General features: G+C 40.1%; 1 protein-coding gene across 1 annotated transcript in view; it reads right to left on the bottom strand.

Moving 5' to 3' along the window:
• The window catches only part of LOC124712158 (dynein light chain Tctex-type 1-like), a 34,548-nt gene extending 9,260 nt beyond the window's left edge, over window positions 1-25,288 (bottom strand). The window contains exons 1-2 of the mRNA XM_047242455.1: window positions 25,265-25,288; window positions 12,699-12,864 (exon numbers count right to left, since the gene is read on the bottom strand). Coding sequence (XP_047098411.1) covers window positions 12,699-12,864; window positions 25,265-25,288 — 190 coding nt within the window. The remainder of the gene's footprint in view (window positions 1-12,698; window positions 12,865-25,264) is intronic.
• Window positions 25,289-25,506: the final 218 nt, after the last annotated feature.

The following is a 25,506-nucleotide window of genomic DNA, read 5'->3' as shown; positions in this document are numbered from 1 at the left end:
CTGATCCAGAGAAATTAGACGCTATTCGTAACTATGCTGTTCCTACCACAAAACGTGATGTTCGTAGTTTCGTTGGTGTCTGTAATTTTCTTCGACGCTTTGTTAGATTGGACGATTTGGCCACACCTCGTTTATGTGAACTATCTGGAAAGAAATCTAATTGGTGTTGGGATGAGGAAGCTCAGTCAGAATTTGAACAACTTTGTGATGCTTTAGTTGCTGCTCCACTTCTTTCACATCCGGATTTATCTAAAGAATTTTGTTTGGCGACGGACTCATCATACAAGGGCCTAGGGGCACATTTATTTCAAGAGATAGAAGAAGACGGCGTTGTAGTACAAAAGACTATTGCATTTGGAAGTCGTGTTCTCTCTAAATCCGAAAAGAATTATTCGATTACGGAACTTGAAGCTTTGGCTGTTGTTTGGGCTTTCACAAAATTTCGCACATTTTTGTTTGGCAGACATACTAAGGTTTACACCGATCATCGAGCTCTGGAATTTCTTATGTCAACAAAATTAACTCACGGCAGATTGTCACGATGGGCGTTGTACCTACAGGAATTTGACTTCAGTATTGTTTACATACAGGGTTCTTCAAATATTGTTGCTGATGCTTTATCACGTGCACCTATGGGTTTGAAACAAAGTGCTGAAGAGGATTGCATAGAAAACAATTATTGTTTGATGTATATACAAGGTGTTGCGTTTGAGAACTTTATTTCGTCGTCGCTCCAGGACATCGCTAAGGAGCAAAATAAGGATCCAATCTGGAAGGATATTAAGGAGAAGTGGAGGACAAAGGAAAGCGTAGCGATTAGACAGCATTATTTAGTTCGCAATGACATTCTTTTTAAACGAAAATCGGTCGACAACTCTGTTTGGTTAGTTTGTATTCCTGATGAGTGGGTTAATAAGCTGATTTGGTATACGTATTTCAGTTATGCACACTTTGGTCCCAGAAAATGCTTTCATAAATTACGAGAAAATTGCTACTTCAGTAATATGGAAAAACGTATTCGATCTGTTCTGGCCAAATGCAAATTATGTCAAAAGGCTAAGCCGCCAACAGTTTCTCACAGAGCACCGTTGTTTCCTATCATTCCAGCGAAATTAAAGGAGATGGCTGCAGTCGATTTGTTCGGTCCAGTGGTTCGATCTACTAATGGTTTTGCGTACATTTTCGTAGCAGTGGAGTTGACGTCAAAATATGTGTGTTTTACACCATTACGCAAAGCAACAGCTCGTTCTGTATCTAATGCTTTCATCAACCATTTTCTTAAAGAAGTTGGTCATGTTGATAAGGTTATATCAGATAATGGATCACAGTTTCGTTCTAAAATTTGGCTTCGTACTCTACAGCGTCGTAAAATTAAACCAATTTTCATTTCACTTTTTCACCCTCAATCTAACGCTTCAGAGAGATGGATGAAGGAAATCAATAATTTGTGTCGTCTTTATTGTCATCAGAATCACAGAACGTGGGATCAGTATCTTCATATTTTTCAAAACATTCTGAATGAACTCCCTAATGATTCAACTTCTTTACCGCCTTTTTCTGATATTAAAAAACAAAGCACCGACAAATCGCATTTCTGAAATCGTTCCTTTTCCGACTTCACGGAATCTGCGGCATTCTGAAGTTGTCAACCTGGCTCTGCAAAATATTGCATCTGCGGCTGCTAGAAGAGAGAAATCAGCTAAGCGTCCTGGTCGTTCAAAAATCTTGTCAGTTGGTCAAAAAGTGTTAATTAAGTCTCATCGTTTGTCTCACAAAGGAAAAGGCTTGTGTCGCAAATTTTTTCTGCTTTATAACGGTCCATATAGAATTCGCAAAATTATACATGATAACACTGTTGAAGTAGAAACTCTTAAATCACGACGCTCTAAGGGAATACATCATATATCAAACGTCAAAATTTTTGTGGAATGACATACGTGTGAGAAACTAACAGCTACATGTAAACACGCAGAGAGTACAAGGATACCGCGCTGTGTTTTGGCGGCGGCACATACTCAAAGCAACAGTCAAGTCTGCGCGCCGCCCAAGGCAGTCGTTGACCGCGAACAATTGCTTCCTACGTCACGCGCCTACAGCTGATCGAACGCTCAGTGCGAATGCACTGACAGCCGTAAACAAATTCACAGTCTAATTCCTCCGATTAAATTCAGTATAAAGATATAGTGACTTGATGAATTATGTTATTAACGTTCAGTATTTTTCAGGATACGGTTGTGTAAGATATTTAAGAACTTCAGGTAAATTCTGTGTGTCTCCGACGTTAAGAGGACTTGCTATCGAGAAATTTTCAGAAAGAATGTAATTTCCAAGAAGAAACTAATAAACTAAAAAACGGTAACTATTAATTGAGTTCATTTTTCAGGTAACATATTTCCACTTAGGTACGTACTTTAGACGTAATTTGCTGCTCGCAGTTACGTGATTCATACTTTGTGCTAAATTTCATGTTCTATGAATATATGTGTGAAGCGACGTGCTTGCGTACATTTGCTGATTTTTGTCAATGTTTTATTAATGAACAGGATTGTTATTTGTATATATTATGCATCGCTTGGCTGCACTGCTTTTTCACTGATGTCATACGTTTTAACTATGTGCCTGCTGTGCTTATTTATTTAAATTATAATTGTTACCTGATTAGTTGTGCTGATATGTATGTAAGTTATACTTTGTGATTTATCTGCTTGCGCCTTCATGTTTACTTATTAAGATGACATATGAACATTTATTTGCTTATGCTGATATGATGCTAATGACCTGTTTATTATGTTAGATAACATATTTGCTGCCTTGCTTGTGGATTGCATATTTACACATTTCTGTTTTGTTGTTATAACTACTCTTTAATTTGGTATATAGAAATGCTGATATACTGTGTACAAACATAGAGTTTAGGTCACACTACTATATTAATTATAGATTGTTCGCTTGGCAGAGCCTCGTTGTAGGAATTGTGCTGCATCCACTGGTTGACATTCTGTTCACTACTGGTATATTTACTCGCTATTGCTTGTTTTGCTTACGCTCAGTGCCTTGTATTTTTAAGATAAGAAAATGAACTGCTATAATTCGACGAACGACATTGGTACAAAGAACTTCGTTGAGGTCACATGAGCTGAAGGTTTTATGGAAGCTGTATAAGCTTATGCTAATAGGAAGGAAGCTAACGACATGACATACCAAAACTAGGTTTAGACCATTGACAGTTATTACACTGCATTTTTTGTGAGCAATTGAAATAGGAAGTGACACTTGTCACAAGAAACACTCCACATGTTTTGCTTCTGTTTGCCATAATTCTTGAAGTGGTGTACACACTGTGAAATATTATGATCATTCACACTCCGTAATTGTACTTAATTACTGAGATTTATTCGAACTAAGTCTGTTAGAGGTCATGTATGCATTTCTTTTGTTTATAATTCATAATGAGTAGAAGATTTGGGTCAGATGGATTACACAGAGGTTGTGTGTTGACAGTGTGTCTTCGGATTGTATGGGATGATGAACTGAAGTTTGCACTAGTATTTTATCTGTACTTGTTCGAGGAGACTGGCTAGAGGAAAGAGTTGTGTTGGAAGTGAGATGATATTGGCAATAAGGTTCATATGTATCGACGCATTGAAGAGGTATTATTGAGATTGTGTGAAGTTGATGATTATTGGAGATTTGGTGGATAAGAGGTAAAGTAAGTGAGGAGCATATATTGGCAATAAGGTTTATATGTATCGACGTATTGAAGAGGTATTATTGAGGTATTATTGAGATTGTGTGAAGTTGATGATTATTGGAGTTTTGGTGTATAAGAGGTGAAGTAAGTGAGGTGCATAATTTTTTGTTTGTTTGTTGGTCTATATGGAACAAGGAAGATGAAGATAGCAGACTAGAATACTAAAGTGGAAGGAAGATTGTCTACACACAGTTTGTTAAATCACTAAGCAGTATATACTTTTTTTTGAAGAGAGGAAGTATTTGCATATCTTGGCTCACTGACAGTTGTTCAGCAACCGTACATTTTGATCTGGCTTGGCAAACATTGGTCTTGACATGATGACTATGACGTTGACTTAACTATTATTGACTGTTATACATTGCTGCCACTACTACTTGATACACATGATGAACATCAGATTTTGACAGAATTACATTTACACAGTTAACACTATTCAATTACACAGTAGTACTTAATGTGGACGAAAGATGAATGAGTGTGTTTTGTGTGTTTTCCTTTCCTAATCCTACCCACCTATCTCGTAAATATTATTTTATTTGTGTGTAGTGGCTTGCACTGACACCCATAAATATTATAGGTTTACTGATATTTGTGTATTTGTAATAGTTACTACGACAATTATCTGATATTATTTGTGTGTTTATTAGAATTTGTATGTTTAGTGTAAGAGCATTGTAAAAGCATTTGTATGTGTATTCAAACTATTGTTCATGCCTGAACTGTCTGATAAGTGATGGTGAATATTATGAACTGTTACCTGCACTTTTTCAACGTAATGTGTGACACTTAGGAATGATTAATTTCTGCTGATGAACTGTGTGATCAGTGATAGTGAATATTATGGACTGTTACTTGTACTTTTCTACATGATTGGTGCCACTAGGACATGTTTAATCTCTGCTGATGAACAGTGTGATCGGTGATAGTGAATATCATGGACTGCTCTCTGGACCTGCTCATCATTGCTAGGTGCAACTGATGGACTACTTGTATGGAAATGAAGTCACTTCTTGCTGTCTGCACCTACTCAACATTGCTGGGTGCCACTGATGGACTGCTTCTGCTGAGAAATGTGACTTGTTGCTGTGTGTACCTCTTCAACATTGCTAGGTGCCACTGATGAACTGCTTCTACTGAAATGATGTCACTTGTTGGTGTCTGCACCTGCTCAACATTGCTGGGTGTAACTGATGGACTGCTTCTACTGAAATGATGTCACTTGTTGGTGTCTGCACCTGCTCAACATTGCTGGGTGCAACTGATGGACTGCTTCTACTGAAATGATGTCACTTGTTGGTGTCTGCACCTGCTCTCAACATTGCTGGGTGCAACTGATGGACTGTTTCTGCTGAAATGATGTCACTTGTTGGTGTCTGCACCTGCTCAACATTGCTGGGTGCAACTGATGGACTGCTTCTACTGAAATGACGTCACTTGATGGTGTCTGCACCTGCTCAACATTGCTGGGTGCAACTGATGAACTGTTTCTACTGAAATGAAGTCACTTGTTGCTGTCTGCACCTACTCAACATTGCTGGGTGCCTCTGATGGATTGCTTCTACTGAACTAATGTGACTTGTTGCTGGGTGTACCTGCTAAACTTTACTGGGTGCCACTGATGGACTGCTTCTACTGAAAAGATGTCACCTGTTGGTGTCTTTTTTTTGTATAAACTAATCATTGAAGCATTTTATGTGAACATTTGTATAAACTGATTTTTTGTGTATTGTGCAAACTATTATGTAAAGCCACATGTATGAAAGAATTTGTATTGCTTATTGTATTATATATATTAGGTTATTGAAAGGTCAGTGCAAAGCCAAAATTTTAACTAATTATGTGATATTTAGGTATTAATATTATCTTTTGTTTTGTCTGTATTTTTGTGGACGAATTTGGTGGTATTTTCACCACCAATGCTGGCAAAAATACCATCAAATTCTGGCCTGTGGAGGAGGGGCATATGAAAGGTGGCTACACTGAGCCACTGCGCCAGAGATTGCGCCAAAGAGTATTATTCTGCCGCCTCCACAGTGCCTGTTAAGAACTCGTAGCAGTCAGTGCCTGTTAAGAACTCGTGGAAGTCAGTGCCTGTCGAGGACTCGGAGTAGTCTGTGTTGAGATGTTGTAGCAGAGAGTGATTATTGAGAGGCAGCGGCAGGCAGTTCTTGCCGAGAAGTTGTGGTGGGCACTGCTTGTCGTGAAGTCGGAGTGGATATGTGGTAGTAGGGAGTGTTTGTTCCATGTTTTATGCAGTTATTTGATGGGAGAGATAGCAGATGTTATTCTAATGAAGATATTGTAATGATCAGAGTGCATTTCGTCAATATATATGAAGGTAAAAACCACTATGTTCTTTTATTATTTGTGTGTCTCAAATAATGCATCATTACAGGTTCAGTCAACAAAGCATCTGGCTTGTGTTCTTGTATTAGAGTGTAATTCTGGTTTTCTTGCGTAAGTATAGTTTTTCTAATTTTCTTTTATCACGTCAGTATAATTGGTATTTAAAATTATTGTCTTGTTGAAGTAGAACCGTGCCAGATGTGCGTTGAGTCATACTACCACATACAGAACAGCTACACTTGTGCTTTGTTGGCTTTGTAGATTTTATAGTTGCTGGGGACTTAATTAATTAATTGTGTTAATGAAAATTTTCATTTCATTCTTTGTTGTTGTTCTATGCAGTCAGATTGCGTAATAATACTAGTCAGGGCCAGCTGTTTACGAAACAGCGTAATCGGACTTACAGCTACCAAAAACTAAAATTGTTTGCAATTTATTTAATTAAGCCCCCATGCACCATGTTTATTGAAACTTTTTAGGTACTTTTTGCCTATACTTTCCATGTGTGATTTATTGACCACCACTTCTGAAGCACCCTGTATACCCTCCACTGTCAGTGCTGCCACCTGCTACACTGTTCTGTGAATGGTTATTGGACATTGACATAGGTGGTGGTCACATTAATGTCACTGGGAATTGTACATACATACATAGAATTTTATGGTGTTTTCTTGTGTGATTGGTATGGCATTGTGTAGTTTTACACAGAGAATATTCAATGCCAACTGTTATCAGTATGAATATGAATGCAAAAGATTTTCATTACCTTAATCGATTGCGGGGTAGTGGGCCTTCTGTTTGATAGCTTATAGATTTGTGTACAATTTCTAAACAATTTCCGACAGGTGCTGTTATGGTTCCTTCAACAAGGGCGTTTGTGTAGGAATTCTCCCGCCAGTGCGTATTGAAAGTGTTAGGAGATGAGCAATTAATTAACTACATTTGCTAGTTTGTGGTCAACTGTAGCGAAATATTTTCGACAGTAGTTGAACTTATATTTATTTAAGGTTGTGAGGAGTGTGATTCCATGAACGCTTCTCTAAAATATTTTGGATGAAGTGCGGACACTATTTATTTTATATGGAGCGAGATGTGGCAGGAAACTGAACAATTTATGTTGAACAGGAGAGACTACATAACATTTCACACCATACATCTACGGTGAATTTGTAAGTATATGCCCTATATTAAGGTAACATTGTAACAAAATGCCCCATATTGCAGAGAAATTCTACCAAATTGCCCATGTTACAGTGAAATTGTAACAAACTGTCCATGTTACAGCAAAAATTGGAACATTACTTCATGTTTCAGGAAAAAGTGTAAGAAAGTACCCCATTTAGAGATAAATTGTATCAAATTGCCCACTTTTACAATGAAGTTATAAGAAAATATCCCAGGTTACAGAGAAATGCCACCTATTGCCACATGTTACAGTGAAATTGTTGCTAAGTGTCCGTACTACAGCAAAAATTGTGACAAAATACCCCATGTCACGGTGAAATTGTAACAAATGTCCCCCTCTTGAAGTGAAATTTAACAAAATGCCTCTGTTAGGTCAGAAACTGTATGAAGATCCTCCATGTTACATAAGATGGTATTCCCATAAAGCATTATCGCCTGCATCACCTACATGGGGCGAGACTTTGCCTTTTGACATCACACAACTTTCTAGATACTGTGGTGTTCTGACCTCGCAATCCCCATGACAATGAAAAACTCTAAGTTCGACAACTGTGAAAAGTATTTGAAAGTCTAATTATAGTCGCACATATTACAATATTCTCAAGCTAGCAGACTTGTAGATTTCCAGTCGCACATATTTCAATATTCTCAATCTATCCGATTTGTAGAATTTCCCTCAAATTCGAATGGCTCTAAGTAATATGGGACTTAACATCTGAGGTCATCAGTCCCCTAGAACTTAGAACTACTTAAACCTAACTAACCTAAGGACATCACACACACCTATGCCCGAGGCAGGATTCGAACCTGCGAACGTAGGAGCAGCGCGGTTCCGGACTGAAGCGCCTAGAACCGCTCGGCCACCATGGTCTGCTTCCCTCAAGCCCCAAGCATGGTCATTACGCCGCACATCTGGCACTCACAACCTTGGCCTGTGAAAGTCTTCCCTCACAAGCGGCCTTGTTGAAGGAACCACACCTGGACATTCGTTGGACATCATTTAGAAATCCTGTGGAAACATCTGATGTCATATCTTAAACGTTAAATATAAAATAGTGAAGCAGGAACCCTTAGATATAGATGTTCTATGATTGGTGTCATGTGTCGTTTCCTGAGTTTAAAATTGAGTGAATGCTTACACTTGGTTCTTTGATGTACATGTTCACTAACAGGCTTGACGCAAAATTCCTTAATTTCAGTAAAACATTCGCTGATTTCGGTCCTGTTCTACTCACAAATGGAGTGACTAGAGAACAGAAATCTGCTTCTGTACGAGCTTTCTTTACCATCTCTTGTTTTCAGAGTCTTTATGCGAGACGTGCATTCGTGGCAGTATATTGTTCTGCAGTCTGTTGCAAATGTTAATTCTGCAAACTTTCTCAGTAATAACTTGGAAACAAGAACGTCTGCACGCCTTTGAATTATTTTGACATTTGCCTTCCATCTTAGCATCTCGCTAGAAGCCCGTTGCATTATATTTATGTGACAGTAAATGTAGAAATTACTGTCTTGGATCACAGGACTGTGCTAAGTCCCTCCATAAAGGACTGCATTATATTTACACGGCAGTAGACGTAGAAGCTGTTGTTTTGGACGTTACAGATTGTCATTACACGTCTTTTCCGTGCTCATTTAACGCCATATGCCTCCTGAAACCTACCAAGGTCTCGTGTCATGCAGAATAGTTGATGTATTGAGTGTTCAAAAATGGGTGTGAAATCTTACGGGACTTAACTGCTAAGGTCATCAGTCCCTAAGCTTACACACTACTTAACCTAAATTAAACTAAGGACAAACACATACACCCATGCCCGAGGGAGGACTTGAACCTCAGCCGGGACCAGCCGTGCAGTCTATGATTGCAGCGCCTGGACCGCTCGGCTAATCCCGCGCGGCTGTATTGAGTGTAAAAGGAGCCTACGGCAAAAATTTGTGTTACTAAGCGGCCAAGAGGGCTAGTAGCTGTTTGTCATAGGACACCTGCGGTTTCAATGTAACCAAGTGAGCGCTCTTTGATTCGACATCTCTTGCTGATCGGGCTTTGTGAGCTGGACAGCTGGAGTCTGGCTGCAGTGCCTCTCGCTCGCTCTGACGTGTGACTCATATTTTATCAATGGGTTTACGGAAGGACTGGACCACAGACAGTATTCTGAGCTGCTCCATTCATCTCCTTTCCACCAAGTGGGATTGCTCTCTTCCGTTGGTGATTGCAAAGTTCTGTCTGCGAAGTAGGGTCGCTCCCTTCCGTTGGTAATAGCAGAGTTCTTTCATCTTGAAATACAGAAGCATGCAAGAAGGATACCTATCATTACTCTCATAAGATATCGTTTCTCTCACATTTATTTGCCATGTTTTTGATGGTTAAGATGCACCTATCACCCTCATGAATTTAAATCTTGTTTTGGGTATTGCACGTTCGGCATCCTTGCTTACTTGTTCTTCTATGTCTGATAATAGGGTCATTAAATGAAAGAATAATTTCGACTGATAGTGGAGTAAGTGGTCAGAGGCCAGTAGCAAGGCTCTACCGTTTCGTGATTTCTGACTCTGACTTAAGATTATACCTTTATATTTTTCTCTAAATACAAGACATTGAGAGGCTAGCACATATGACTCGAAACCCTAAGAAGTTTTGCTCTTATATAAAGTCAATAAGCTCATCGAAATCAGTATATTTTCAAGAGTTGGTACCCCACAGCGTGCAGGTATTTGAAAAAAAATATCATTTTACCGTCTTGAGCTGCTAATAAGATCTTTATTTAAACATTCACTTCCGGCCGATTGAATATCATCAGGTCTTAAAAGCATTTACAGTATCATATCAGGCGAATATAAAATCACTGACATCAGGTAATAAAACCATGAATTAGTCGCTGTTGTCACATCGTAATATAAACTACATTATCAATATATTAAACTGCGCTACAAAGTGTCATTTTTCTTGTTACATTAGCAATGGGCGTTAACGCTGAGAACGGATACACACCGAATAGAACCGTCTGCACAGCTGGAAGCACTGAAATCAGCGATCCACTGTGCAGTAGGCTCTGTATGGTATGCATCCGTTCACGGCTTTAACGCTGATTGATGAGGATGTAACATGAAATAGTGCACTGCCTTGTACAGTTCATTCACTGAAGTGACAAAAGTCACGGGGTAGCGGTATACACATATACAGATGATGGCAGTATAGCGTACACAAGGTATAAAAGGGCAGTGCATTGGCGGAGCTGCCATTTGTAGTCAGGTGATTCAAGTGGAAAGGTTACCAGCGAGATTATGGACTCACGACGGAAATTGACGGACTTGGAACGCGAACTGGTAGTTGGAGCTACACGCACGGAACACTCCAGTCCTGAAATCTTTAGGAAATTCAATATTCTGAGATCCACAGTGTCAAGATTGTGCTGAGAATACCATATCAAGGGCACTGACGACCAGCGTTAGTGCCTTTCTAACAGCACGACATCGCCTGCAGCGCCTGGCCTTGGCTCGTGACCATATCTGTTGGGCCATAGACAACTGTAAAACGGTCGCCTGGTCAGACAAGTCCCGATATCGGCGGTAAGGGCTGATGGTAGTGTCCGAGTGTGGTGCAGACCTCACGTAGCCATGGACCTAAGTTGTCAAGTAGGCACGCTCCATAATGGTGTGGGTTGTGTTTACATGGAATGGACTAGGTTCTCTGGTCTGGCTGAACCGATCATTGACTGGGAATGGTTGTGTTCGATTATGTGGAGGTCATCTGCAGCCATTCATGTACTTCATATTCCCAAGCAACGATGGAATTTTTGTGGATGACAGTACGCCATTTCACCGTGACACAATTATTCGCGATTGGTTTGAAGAATATTCGGAACAATTTGAGTGAATGATTTGGGCACCCAGATCGCCCGACACGAATCCCATTGAACAAGAAATGTTCAAATGTGTGTGAATTCCTAAGGGACCAAACTGCTAAGGACGTCATCGACCACTAGACTTACACACTACTTAAAGTAACCTACGCTAAAGGCAACACACACACACACCTATGCCCGAGAGAGGTCTCGAACCTCCGGCGGGAGGGGCCGCGCAATTCGTGACATGGCGCCTCTAACCACGCGAGCACTCCGCGCGGCCCCATCGAACATTTATGGGACATATTTGGAGGTCAGTTCGCGCAAAATCCTGCGCCGGCAACACATTCGCAATTATGATCGGCTGTAGAGGTTGTATGGCTCAATATTTCCGCAGGTTACTTCCAACAAGTTGCTGCAGTACGCCGGCAAAAGGAGGTCCGATACGGTATTGGGATACATGGTATGAGTTTTATCCCATCAGTGTACGCTTCTCATGCGTGAAATATGTACTTATATTCTCTTGCTTTCTGCGAAGTAAGATGCTATTACACGCATTCCAGAAAGTATTTCTTCACGAATAAGTTGTAGCTTGTGTTACTGAATCAGAGCTGGCTGCTTTTACATTTATTTGACTATCAGTCATTTATCTTGATCATGTACTTATGACTGAAACGCAAAATGCAATAGCTATTTCGTTAATGAAGTAGAAAATTATATAAGAAAAACATTAACCTTACAGCTGGCTTTCTCGGCTCTAGAGTGGCTAGTATCGTTCCATCTGTCACGTGGCAATAATTTTCAGAGCAGGGAGTGCCGCGGCTGTATATCGTGTTTTAAGTGTTGTTACTAGGGTTACAAATGTTCAAATGCATGTGAATTTCTAAGGGACCAAACTGCTGAGGTCATCGTTCCCTAGACTTACACACTACTTAAAATACCCGGCCGATGTGGCCGAGCGGTTCTAGGCGCTTCAGTCTGGAACCTCGCGACCGCTACGGTCGCAGGTTCGAATCCTGCCTCGGGCATGGATGAGTGTGATATCCTTAGATTGGTTAGGTTTAAGTAGTTCGAAGTTCAAATGGTTCAAATGGCTCTGAGCACTATGGGACTCAACTGCTGAGGTCATTAGTCCCCTAGAACTTAGAACTAGTTAAACCTAACTAACCTAAGGACATCACAAACATCCATGCCCGAGGCAGAATTCGAACCTGCGACCGTAGCGGTCTTGCGGTTCCAGACTGCAGCGCCTTTAACCGCACGGCCACTTCGGCCGGCTAGTTCGAAGTTCTATGGGACTGATGACCTCAGATGTTTAGTCCCATAGTGCACAGAGCCATTTGAACCTTTTTAAACTAACTTAAGCTGCGAACAACACACACACCCTTGCCCGAGGGAGGACTCGAACCTCCGGCGAGAGCGGCCGCGCAATCTGTGACATGGCCACTCCGCGCGGCTACTACGTTACAGCAGCTTCCAAAACAATAAAAGGAAGTGGCCACTATACCAGCCCTGTCCATCATAGCCGTTGTGATTCCGCGACAGCTGTTCACGAGTGATGCGGAATGACGTACCTATGTATTTGAAGGGCTTGTTGAGGCGGGCGAGTGCAGAGATGCACGCCTCAGCGATGCGGTGCACATACAGCTCGCACTTCTGCCGCTGGAACGTCTCGCGGCCAACTATCTTCTCGACGCACTCCTTCACCAGCGTCGTCACCTCCTCCACCACGAACTCTGTCTGCAATAGTAGAGGCGTGCAGTTGAAGTTGCAGAAAATTCCTGGACGAAGATAATCGTGCTGAAATGGCGGGTGACAACATGTAAGCGAATGGCCTTCCGTAATTTCAGCTGTTATTGCTGAACACTTTCGTCATCTTTATAATCAGTCCTACGGGTTTAGACGTTGCTAGTTTACCGGGAAACCACCCACCCACCCTTATACCCCACCGTCTATAGTTTGTGATGCTAGACTGTCTAGGGGTACTGCAATGTAACGAATGAAGCGTGATTGAGGTCATACAAGCACAGGAAGCCCTTGAGGCCAGAAATAATAGACGGTTGAATTTATTAATGACTGTATAATTTTTATTATTGATCTTATGTGAGATCCGTGGGTGCAAGAGAAATACTAAAATAGCTAGTGATGATATGTAGGTAAGTAGACATTTTTCCGTATTTTTTGTAGGTCATTAATCCATTTCGTTAAGAAATTAGTAATTTTCTCCCTTAGGACACGTCTGCACCTGCGTACCTAACGTGTCGAAGCAGCTTTCCCAAAACTTTGTTTTCACAGGTTCCAATCATCCCTTAATTAACCCAGCAGCAAGGTCAAGAACAGCGCACGCCAAGCAAGACCAAGTGTCGTGAAATGCAAGACTGTAACTGCAGTTATATTGTATTCAATGCTACCACAAGAGAAAAGGACATACAAAGACAGTAGGAGACATAAAAGTACGCGACACCTACTACGTGCTGACATGAGGAAAGTTTCCAACCGATTTCTCATACACAAACAGCAGTTGACCGGGGTTGCCTGGTGAAACGTTGTTGTGATACCTCGTGTAAGGAGGAGACATGCGTACCATCACGTTTCCGACTTTGATAAAGGTCGGATTGTAGCCTATCGCGATTGCGGTTCATCCTATCGCGACATTGCTGCTCGCGTTGGTCGAGATCCAATGACTGTTAGCAGAATATGGAATCGGTGGGTTCAGGAGGGTAATACGGAACGCCGCGCTGGATTCCAACGGCCTCGTATCACTAGCAGTCGAGATGACAGGCATCTTATCCGCATGGCTGTAACGGATCGTGCAGCCACGTCTCGATCCCTGAGTCAACAGATGGGGATGTTTGCAAGACAACAACCATCTGCACGAACTGTTCGACGACTTTTGCAGCAGCATGGAATATCAGCTCGGAGACCATGGCTGCCGTTACTCTCGACGCTGCATCACAGACAGGACAGCCTGTGATGGTGTACTCAGCGACGAACCTGGGAGCACGAATGGCAAAACGTCATTTTTTTTTCGGATGAATACAGGTTCTGTTTACAGCATCATCATGGTCGCATCCGTGTTTGGCGACATCGCGGTGAACGCACATTGGAAGCGTATATTCGTCATCGCCATACTGGCGTATCACCCGGCGTGATGGTATGGGGTGCCATTGGTTACACGTCTCTGTCACCTCTTGTTCGCATTGACGGCACTTTGAACAGTGGACGTTTCATTTCAGATGTGTAACGACCCGTGGCGCTACTCTTCATTCGATCCCTGAGAAACCCTACATTTCAGCAGGATAATGCACCACCGCATGTTGCAGGTCCTGTACGGGCCTTTCTGGCTACAGGAAATGTTCGACTGCTGCCCTGGCCAGCACATTCTCCAGATCTCTCACCAATTGAAAACGTCTGGTCAATGGTGGCCGAGCAACTGGCTTCTCACAATACGCCAGTCACTACTCTTGATGAACTGTGGTATCGTGTTGAAGCTGCATGGGCAGCTGTACCTGTACACGCTATCCAGGCTCTGTTTGACTCAATGTCCAGGCGTATCAAGGCCGTTATTACGGCCAGAGGTGGTTGTTTTGGGTACTGATTTCTCAGGATCTATGTACCCAAATTGCGTGAAAATGTAATCACATGTCAGTTGTAGTATAATATAATTGTCCAATGAATACCCGTGTATCATCTGCATTTCTTCTTGGTGTAGCAGTTTTAATGGCCAGTAGTGTATGTTCATGGCAAATAAAAACGGACAAGTTGTAAAATACTTTATTTACCGATGACTTGCACGACAGAAGTCGCTTTACACTAATACTGTTTCGGGATCTTAGCTCCATCATCAAATGTATCTTCAATCTGAAGTAAAAAACAGTTGCAACCTACTTCACTAAGCAATTAAGAAAATTTAAAAAATTAAAAATTGACGTTTAGAAAATGAAAAAAAACGAATAAAATGATTGAACAACAGCCTTCCTAGCCATAGTAGGACGTCATGTCCATGCCCTAACAACTAACAGGCAAGCGTCTACCATATGTGGACCGTCAGATAACTTCCCAAACTGTAGCTGCGAAGAACTCCTGCTTTAAATCATGGGCTGGGAAAATTCATCTCGTCCCAAAATTGACACCGGGAAAGCATACGATCTGTAACGATAAAGCCACCATAGAACATTAGGTGAAAATCACGCCCGACGCTGTGCTGCAGAGAGCGCAAATCAGCTTGTAACGTGACATAATAAACCACGCGTAAACGCCCAAATTCGAGGCCAACACTTACCAAACTCTGATACAGCGAGCGTGCCTGTGTGACCCGAGCGGCTACAGCAAGCGGAGTGAGCAGTAGCTTCGTGGACCGTATTCGTGGGAAACACCATGAATGGGGTGTGTAACATGGCATGGAGAGGAACTGATGTACAAGCACATTCGAATGCCGAAAAAATACAAAATCAATATAGGTAATGACGAGCCATTATAAAAGATATTAGCATTAACAAACAACTAAGAAAAAGCAGCATGGCTAATAACAAAATAAGTGCAACAAAGCTACACACACATGACAAGGAAATATGACATAAATAATGGCATAATACAAACGTCGAACTACATACAATTGACAAAATCTGCATCTAATAGCAGAAAGTCCAAACATAACCAATTACGGGTTGTAAACCAGTTAAATTTAAAGCTTCAACATTTAAAACACCAAATTGCCAATATCTTCATTCGACAGCAGAAAAAAGCCAAACACAACAAATGACAGGTTGTGAATCAGTGATGTTAAAAGGTAAAAGGTAAAAATTTATGCAACTACGACTTATCTTAGAAGATAGGTTAAGGAAAGGCAAACCTATAGCATTTGTAGATTTAGAAAAAGCTTTTGACAATGTTTACTGGAGAACTCTTTTTGAAATTGTAAAGGTAGCAGGGGTAAAATACAAGGAACGAAAGGCTACTTACAACTTGTACAGAAGCTAGATGGCAGTTATAAGAGTCGAGGGGCATGAAATGGAGGCATTGGTTGAAAACGGAGTTGTAGGCTATCCCCGATGTTTTTCAATCTGTATATTGAACAAGCAGTAAAGGAAACCAAAGTAAACTATGGGGTATGAGTTAATGTCCAGGGAAAAGAAATAAAAAAATTGAGGTTTGCGGATGACATTGCAATTCTGTCAGAGACAGCAAAGAACTAGGAAGAACAGTTGAGCGGAATGGACAGTGTCTTGAAAGGAGGATATGAAGTGAACATCAATAAATGTAGTCGAATTAAATCAGGCGACGCTCAAGGAACTGGATCAGGAAGCGAGACACTTAAAGTAGCAGATGAATTTTGTTATTTGGCCAGCAAAATAACTGTTCATGGCCGGAGGAGAGAGGATATAAAATGTTGCGTTTCTGGAGGAGAGAAATTTGCTAACGCCGAATGTAGATTCAAGTGTTAGGAAGTCTTTTATGAAAGTATTTGTATGGAGAGTAGCCATTTATGAAGTGAAACATTAACAATAAACAGTTCAGACAAGACGAAAATAGAAGAACTTTTAATGTGGTGCTACAGAACAATGCTGAAGATTAGATGGCTAAGTCACATAACTAATGAGGAGACACTGAACAGAATGGGTGAGAAAAGAAATTTGTGGCACAACCTGACTAGAAAAAGGAATCGGTTGGTAGGACACATTCCGAGACATAAGGGGACCACCAGTTTAGTACTGGAAGGAAGTGTGGGGGAGCAAAAGTCGTTGAGGGAGACCAAGAGATAAGTACAGTAAGCAGATTCAGAAGGTTGTAGGTTACAGCAGCTACATGAAGGTAAAGAGAGATGCGTAGGATGGAGTAGCGTGGAGAGCTGCATCAAACGAGTCTTCGGACTGGAGACTACAACAACAACAAGAACAACAACAATTATCTCTTATTTCCTTATAGACCACCGAAGATGCCTAATACGATTACGCGAGAGACGCTTGGTAAGATAATAAAAATAAAGATTCAGGTGGAAAAGACTGATGGAGCAATTGAGGAGAACTGATACAAATAATATCATTAAAAACAATTCAACCTCGGCATATTTGGTACTTGCAAAAATGATATGAATAAAGACCTCTGTTCCAAATTTGTTGTAACACAACGATGTTTTCTTTCGTTTGCGAATCATAGTATTGCTTCCCAGGAAGTACTATGATACGATTGTACGCTTGAAATAATTGCAGTATTGTGTTGATCTACTCTCGTGTCGGACTTAACAGACTTTCAGCGACGGAAAATTCTCCGTGTTCGCTTTGCCGGTACACTTGCGACATGAATCGAAAAATTTGGGGGTTATCTAGAGCTGCTGTTCCCGGTGTGATTATAAGATACACAGCTCATCGGAAAACTTTGTCTGCTGTATACAAAGATTGGAAGAGAAATTAAACTTCATGACTGACTTTATTAAAGGTTGAAACCGTAGTTCTAAACGTCGTCAGAAACGAAAATTTGTAAGCACATCACATGTTGCCAGTTTTGACCTTAGAGATTATTGTCAAGTGATTCCAGAAAGCAGTCAACACAGATGATGTATAAGGCTGATTCTTAGGTTACCAGTTGTAATGTCGAAATGAATATTAATTTTTCACAAAAGCCTTCAGATCAGCTGTGAAACCAAAATTAAGGAAGTTGATTTACAGATAGGCATTAGAGAGTGCTAAATGGAATTATTAACTACAGTAAGAAGTCTACGATCTATAACTTTTTCTCTTTATTATTGTTTCCCCATGAGGTGAAGGACTGCTCTTCAGTCAACAGTGTTTAGAGGTTACATGTTCGCATAAAGCATGTAATCGAGGTGGTGTAAAAGTGTTCATAGATATCAATTACATGTTTCAAAACAAAACAAGATATGTTGAGATTCAATTAAAACTGTGTAGTCAGATGATTTATGTGCCAGTTAAAAACAAATGAAAATAACGGCGTCGAAGCTATTGTGATAATTGTGACGATTATTTTATGACAATGATCATGATCACGAAAGAGATGAGAAGATATGTGTGGTAATGGTACCGTGAGAGGCCGCAAGAAAGGAAAGGGAACATTAGGGTTAAACATATCACTTGCGAACTGCACAAGCCTAGGTTGCACTAGATAAGGAAATGAATCGTTGCCTTAAGCAATTCGTCGATGTTCGCAAGTTACGTAAATGTTTGTTTCGTATCTTTATGTTCGAAATTAATGTGATTTTAAGTTTTTAATGAATGAATTAGATTTTAGTTTCGGATTTTATAATGCTATTATTTTGGTTTCAGATTTTAGTAATGCTGTGACTGGTATTAAGTGCAAATTTTCACGTAAGAGTGCAGGGGACCCTCTGTAGAAAATTATAATACAGAAATTTGTGTGGACATAAAACGACTGGGAATACGTGAATGGTTCACACTAAAATCTGTGTTGGAATAATTCTGCGCGGGACTCGTTTTCGAGCCATATATGCCCTGCTAGTGTTACGGGGTTGTAATTATCGCTATGGTGGGTGGGTGATTGTGTTCCAGTGAAACTGTTGCAGGAGAGCAACGGTTTGCCGAGCGATGTGTGGGCGAACGTTGTCATGGAGAATGTGTACGCCCTTGCTGAACATTCCTCTTCTCCGGTTCTGAATTGCCCGTTTGAGTTTTTTCAGAGTCTCACAGTACCTGTCAGCGTTAATTTGTGGTCCCAGTGGGCATAAAGTAGACCAACAATACCCCTTTACGATCCCAAAAAAACGTTTGTTATGACTTTACCGGCAGACTGCGTTTGTTTGAATTTCCGCGGCTTTGGCGAAGAAGGATGCCGCCACTGGCGTGATTGTTGCTTGGTCTCAGGTGTAAAGTGGTATGTCCAGGTTTGTCACCCGTGACAATTGAGTCCAGAAAGTTGTCCTGTTCCGGTACAAGACGGCGAAGAAATGCGCGGGAAGCATCAACTCGTTGCCGCATGTGGTCCTCAGTCAGCATGCGTGGCACCCACCTTGCGCACACATTCCGGTAGTTCAATGTTTCCGTTAAAATTCTGTGAGCGGTGCTCCGGGAACCATCAGGAACCAACGTGCAGAGATCATCTAGGGTGATCCGTCGATCTTCACGCATGCTTTGCTCAACCTTCAACACTGCCTCCTCAGAAATTTACGGTCTCCCGCTTCTTTGTTCGTCGTGAATTTCGGTCCGACCAGCTGCAAACTCTCTACACCACTTAGGAACATTTTTGACATCCCTGTATGACTCACCACACACTTACGTCAATTGGCGATGGATTTCAATCGGCGCAGTGCCCTTTGCGTTCAAAAACCGAATAACTGCGCACAATTCGCACTTGGTGGTAACATCCAACGGGAGCTCCATTCTCAACGGCTGCCAAGCCAAGACTTTGCGTCTCAGCTCGGCATGCGCATGTTTACACACAGCGCGTGAAGAACTCTTTATAACAGTGTGACCAACTGCCACACAAACAGAGTTTCGTACTTACAAAAAAGTAGGAGACCTTACTTTTGGGATTACCTTCGTAATCGTATTTTCTATGAAGGCTTTGTTGTAAGGGTTTTGTTAATACATTAAATAAAAGTAATATGTATGTAACAAAAATAATAAACGTAATATTACTCTGTAATCATTTTTCGTGTTTAATTTGCGGAGCAGAATTTCAACGGCACATTATTTAGACACAGCGTCATGACTTTTTTATAACGTGTCTACGGTGTATTTCACTGTGATGAAAATCTGTCATGGTTCTGTTTAAAAGTTGTAAAACTGCCGGCAAAATAAAATGTGTAGTTACTGCATTGGTAATTACTAATTTTTCTCTGAGTCGCTCATTTATACACAGGTAGTACGATAGCTTGGTGAGGCACGCAACCACGCAGCTAACTACAACAGAATTAATCTAAGTTTTTGTTTTTAAATATGAGTAAAAAAGGAAAAAACACTCTACATCTCGATGAAATCGCTGACCATATTTTTCTTGATCACGTACAACACAGCAAGAACCACTTTTTTAAATTTTTTGTTGCAGCATTCTCCAGCTGTAAAAATAATAAATTTCCTGTTAGTGAGGCAGATGCAGTATAGATTTTTCTTATTCTCACCGCGCCTCCTTACGGATTAGTCGTAAAAAAGAACACCAAAATATCAGAAGTACAAATGCCGTTACGATGCGAAAAGAGGGACCGACAGCAGCGCTCCTAGTGGCCTGGCAGTGAACTTCCAATACTGGAAAATATCAGTATGCTTGCACTGATAAATACGAGTACTAAACGGTGCATTTCATTTACACTTTATGGTTAAGTCTGGTAGCGTGGTGGTAAAGTGCAATTATTTGTAAAACCAAATACTGCAATTTCTACTTTGTGGCTGTTATAAAGAGGAAATTGTGTTCCTGATAACGAACTGCTTGCGTGTATTGTACTCTTTGAATTGCACTGTAAACATGTTGCTTGTATTCAGCTTAATTTTTCTCTCATCCATAATATTGGGCGGGGTAAATGATTCCATATTTGTTTATGTTTCACATTAAACAGAAGCTGGTTTCGTACATGATATTCTGTGGACTCATGACTGTTTGTTACTGCTTACGAATTCGTGTGTGAACTGCTTGATTTAAATGCACTGTAAGTACGTCGCTCGTATTCTGCGTTATTTTTTCGCTTTTAATGGAGGCCACTGAAATTTTCAGTGACGTATGTTTAAACATACTGTTTATAGTGCCCGTTAATATTGCCTGAAAACATTTGTGTGTTTACTGTCGCATTTTTAGCATTTGCAAGGAAGACTGCTCTAGTCACCAAGACTACAAACCTAACTCATCTACAGTTACATCCATATTCTGCACGCCACTGGGAAATGCATATCACTCAATGGCAAGGAGCAACACCAATCAAAGCAGAATTACACACTCAATCCGTGGCAACACGTAGAAAGTTGATTAACAATACTATTAAAACCAGGTAACATAGGGTTCTCTATTAAATGCGAGGAAGTACAGAAAACGAATGCAAACAAAAATAAAGCCGAATAAAAGCAATACTCGTACAATGCATTTAAATCGCGCAGTTCACACAGAAATTCGAAATCAGTAACAAATACATAACAGTCCACAGAACACCATGTGACGGAACCAGCTTCAGTTGTACATGAAACAGAGGCGAATATTAAATCATTTATCCCACCCGGTATTAGTGATGGGAGCAGAAGTCAATTAGAATATGAGCAGCATACTTTACTTACAATTCAAAGCGTGCAATACAAACGAGAAATTGCCATTAATAATACAGTGTGGTGAAACCCTCTTCTGCTAACTAGGAAACGAAAACAAACATCAAAGACTAAAAATCAGCTAATAAGAAAGCGAGACGATGAATTGCTAAACTTGCAGCGCTCCAAGTGGCCTGGCAGCGAACCAAGTTTGTGTTACTGGAAGTCTTTATATGAGAAGGTCAGTTCCAAAAGGTATCAAATCCAAAAAATTGAAAAATGGGATAACGGGTGGCAGCATTATTTAATAAGAACTTTTATATATGCCAAAACGTACTGCATCCATTGTATATTTTCCCTGAAGTATTGTGGTTCATGACGAAGAGTACCAAATTCATTCTTATTTCGTTTCCAAAAAGTACCAAATCCCAGCAGCCAGTCATTACTCCTCATGGTAGTGACATCACACACAACATGGCCGAGATTTGTTTACATGACATAGTATGTTGTAAACATATGTATGGCGTTTCTCTTTGGTTTTTTGTGACTTGTTAATTAGATTATGGAGTCTGACATATCAGCTAAACGTCATGAATCAACAGTAACTGAAAATTCAAGGAAAAGGGAATGCAGATCGGAAAAGTGGAAGAAAAATGTCGCAAAATAAAATAAGCATGCAAAAAAGCTAGTGTTACACCTCAAATTAGTGACAGTGCCTCAGTGTACTGCACGTTTATCACCAACTAAAATTCAAAAGTTTCATCTCACTTTCTATCAGAATAAAGATTCTGTTTCACAAAAGAAGTTCATTCTGGCATACATTGATGTAATTTCACTGGAGAGGCCCAGGTCCAATCAAGGGAAGTGGCAAAGGTGTCAAGACGACTTTGTCTGTAAAATATAAAGTAAAATCTCTGACTGGTGTGATAAACGTACGTCGAGATACATTTCTAAGTGTATTGAACATTGGTGGAGTTATCGATCCAGAGAAGGGAGGTGGGTCTAGATTGTTGAAATTATTAGACTTTAAGGTCAGATTTTTTTCCCAAATTCAATCATTCAAATGCAGAGAAAAGCATTAAGGCCAAGGAGGAGGACCAGGGAGAAAATATCTTGTTGTAGACATGAATATTTCAGATATGTGGATGTTAGTTTGTGGATAACATGGAACTTCTGTGTTATCTCCTTACTGCACCTACACTTTGTATTACGAGGTAATTTGCTGTAATGTGTCATTTAATATCCCTTATACTAGATACACTGTAAATTTAAAGTTTAAGAAAACACAAAATCATTTTGGTTATTGTTCCTATAACATATTTTGGTTGAAAGCTGAAAAACAATTTTGTAATGGATTTTACATTAAGGTATATTCTTATATTCATTAGCATACACTTCTTTTTCTGTACTAGGAGTTCCTATGATTGTTTCCAATTTTAAATAATTTACTTCAAATGAAAAGATTTAATCGCTACAACAAGTTATTTTTTACTGATATTTGTTACCAAATTCAACCTATGTCTAGAAGCATGAAACAGGACACTTGCAGCGAATGCCTGAACTACAGTCTACAATTTAAAGCAGCAGCATCACTGCATCCTCAGAAGAGAAGAGGGAGATAGTTATTCAACAATGGTTTGTAAAGACAGGGCAAAGGCAGTTTTTCAGAAACTCAATCAGTTGCCTGAAAATTCACTGACTGTATATGTTGATTTGATGCAAAATAAGTCTCTGCCGAAGACTACCATTGGGCAGCCCTATTACTCAAGGCAGCTGTAGTATTACATTTTTAGTATTATGATTGTGGAAAAAGATAACACCATGAATGAGAATACAACAGACTTTATAAACAGCTAGAAAATGGGATGGGTCGAAGACCTAAGAAAATAAGTTGTTATTTGTGGAACTTTTTCTTGAAAATACTCTTCCCATTTTGCAAGGTGTAGCATATAGAGGGGGTAAGAGTGTTTTGTGACTGCTGTTCAGCACAGAAAAAAACTGTTGTAATCTTTTCATGTTGTCAGTACTTGTATATCAGTTCAATCTGCAAGTAATGTGGTCGTTTCTCATTAGAGGTCATTCTTTCATGCATGCAAATCGGGCTTTTGGGCTGGTCGAAAAAAAGATAAGAAAAACGTGGTATCCTTTTGCCAGAATAGGAGATATTTTTTTAAAGATACTGGGAAATTGCATGTGCTAGGTGTCGATTTTAATTGGGTCAACTGGAAAGATCAATTCGAAGTCTGTATGCCATCTCCAAAACGCATAAAGATAAATTAAGCGAAGAGGATTACTTTGCAGGCACAAACAGGTCTGGTTGGTCTACACCATTCTATGTGGCAACATCTCATCGTGACCACAAAATTCTAAAAGAAAAAAAAATAGTAAAATATGAGCACATTATGGCAAAGGTTAGGAAACTTAATGCTAAAAGCCAAGCACAATCTACGAAAAAAAGTGATGTAATTGAACCTCTTGGGGACATGGAATCATGTACTAGAGCATTGAAATAAGATAGCAGTACAGAATCTTGCTGTGATGTTAGTGATAATGAAGTGATTAATGAAGACAACCGGTAGCAAATTAATGCTATTCTTTGTTTTGAAGCTCTCTTATTTTTATGTTCATAATACCAATATTTTTTTAAAAAATTTACATAGTAACGAATATACTGGTAAAGGATGTGATGATGTCAGTCTCCTTATGGATGTAGATGTTCGTAGATTACCTCCTTGTCATCTGTAGGCTCTGTTGTAGTGTAAGTGTCTAATACTGTTCTGCATGGTGATGAAAGTCCTGCAGGGAGTGACAGGGAATGCCATTTAGTTCATTGTTCACTTTGTGTGAAAGTGAAAATACCGAGTAAAATATTTTGTGAAATAAAAATATGCACACTAATTTTCTTTACAATATTTCTAAACCGTTAAGTTAATAAGAATAAATTGCGGTACGAAACACTACAAATCAAACAATCAACTGCTTGTAGTAAAATAATGTGATACCAGGACAATAGTTACCGGTCTTAACACAGTTTTCTGCTACAAGGTACCAAATTCATTTTTACTGATGCAATAACAATTAAATACATAAACATATAACGGAGATACTTGGCGTAAAGTGTTTCAACACGCGCCTGCAGGCCGGCCGGAGTGGCCCAGCGTTTCTAGGCGCTTCAGTCTGGAATCGCGCGACCGCTACGGTCGCAGATTCGAATCCTGCCTCGGGCATGGATGTGTGTGATGTCCTTAGGTTGGTTAGGTTTAAGTAGTTCTGAGTTCTAGGGGACTGATGACCTCAGCAGTTACGTCCCATAGTACTCAGAGCCATTTGTGCCTGCATATAATAATAAAGCTACAAATCATATTCTGATGCCACTGTGGTTGTAAAACGTTTCTGTCTCACCTGTTCAGTTAGATTTTATGGATATAACACCTTTCGGAAATGACTTTCTCAAATGAGTTTCGCCGATGTGGGTTGTATAGAAAGAAAATTTTTAAAAAAATCTTACAATAAGCAGGCCTGCCAACTTTGTTTGCAAATAAAACTTAAAAAGAAATAATGGAAATTGTATGCATTCTATACTGGCATAATTAACTGATATGAAGTAACACTATAGGTCACGTAACTCGTGCCGTATACGTTTATTTCTTTCTGTTAGTGATAAATGACTTTACTTTCACAGACAATTTCGCTAAGTAGAGTTGGTAGTATGGGTTCACGTATGATAATTGTCTCATTCTCGACTTCATAATGCTGTCGAGGATATGGCTGTTTAACTGTGTTTACTACTGTGTCAGCGACAGTAAATATCAGAACATCGTGATTATCTAAATACAAGTAGCAGATGTGTTAAAAGTCTAGAGCCAAGAACTGAATGCGACGAAAAATTCTGACATGCACTGTCGATGAATTTCGTCTGGCTGAAGTGGTACTCTTTGACTTACCTCTTCCTCCGCAAAATCATCCATTATTTTTGGTCTGTCAAAGGGGAATCTCAGATGTGCGCATCAGCCGACTCCGCAATCAAAGAACCTGCACAATAGTTACTACAAAACGTTCGTGTTTAACACGGGCGCCATGACAACGACGGTTTATTTTGTCAATAAATAAAAGGAAATAGTTTCAGAACCATGTTAGGAACGTCTAAACTAAGCGTATGTTTTCATTTTCGTCAGATCGTGTTTAA

Source organism: Schistocerca piceifrons, chromosome 8, assembly GCF_021461385.2.
Source record: "Schistocerca piceifrons isolate TAMUIC-IGC-003096 chromosome 8, iqSchPice1.1, whole genome shotgun sequence".
NCBI lineage: Eukaryota > Metazoa > Arthropoda > Insecta > Orthoptera > Acrididae > Schistocerca > Schistocerca piceifrons.
Note: the sequence above shows the minus strand (reverse complement) of the source record. Positions and strands in the feature narration are given on the sequence as shown.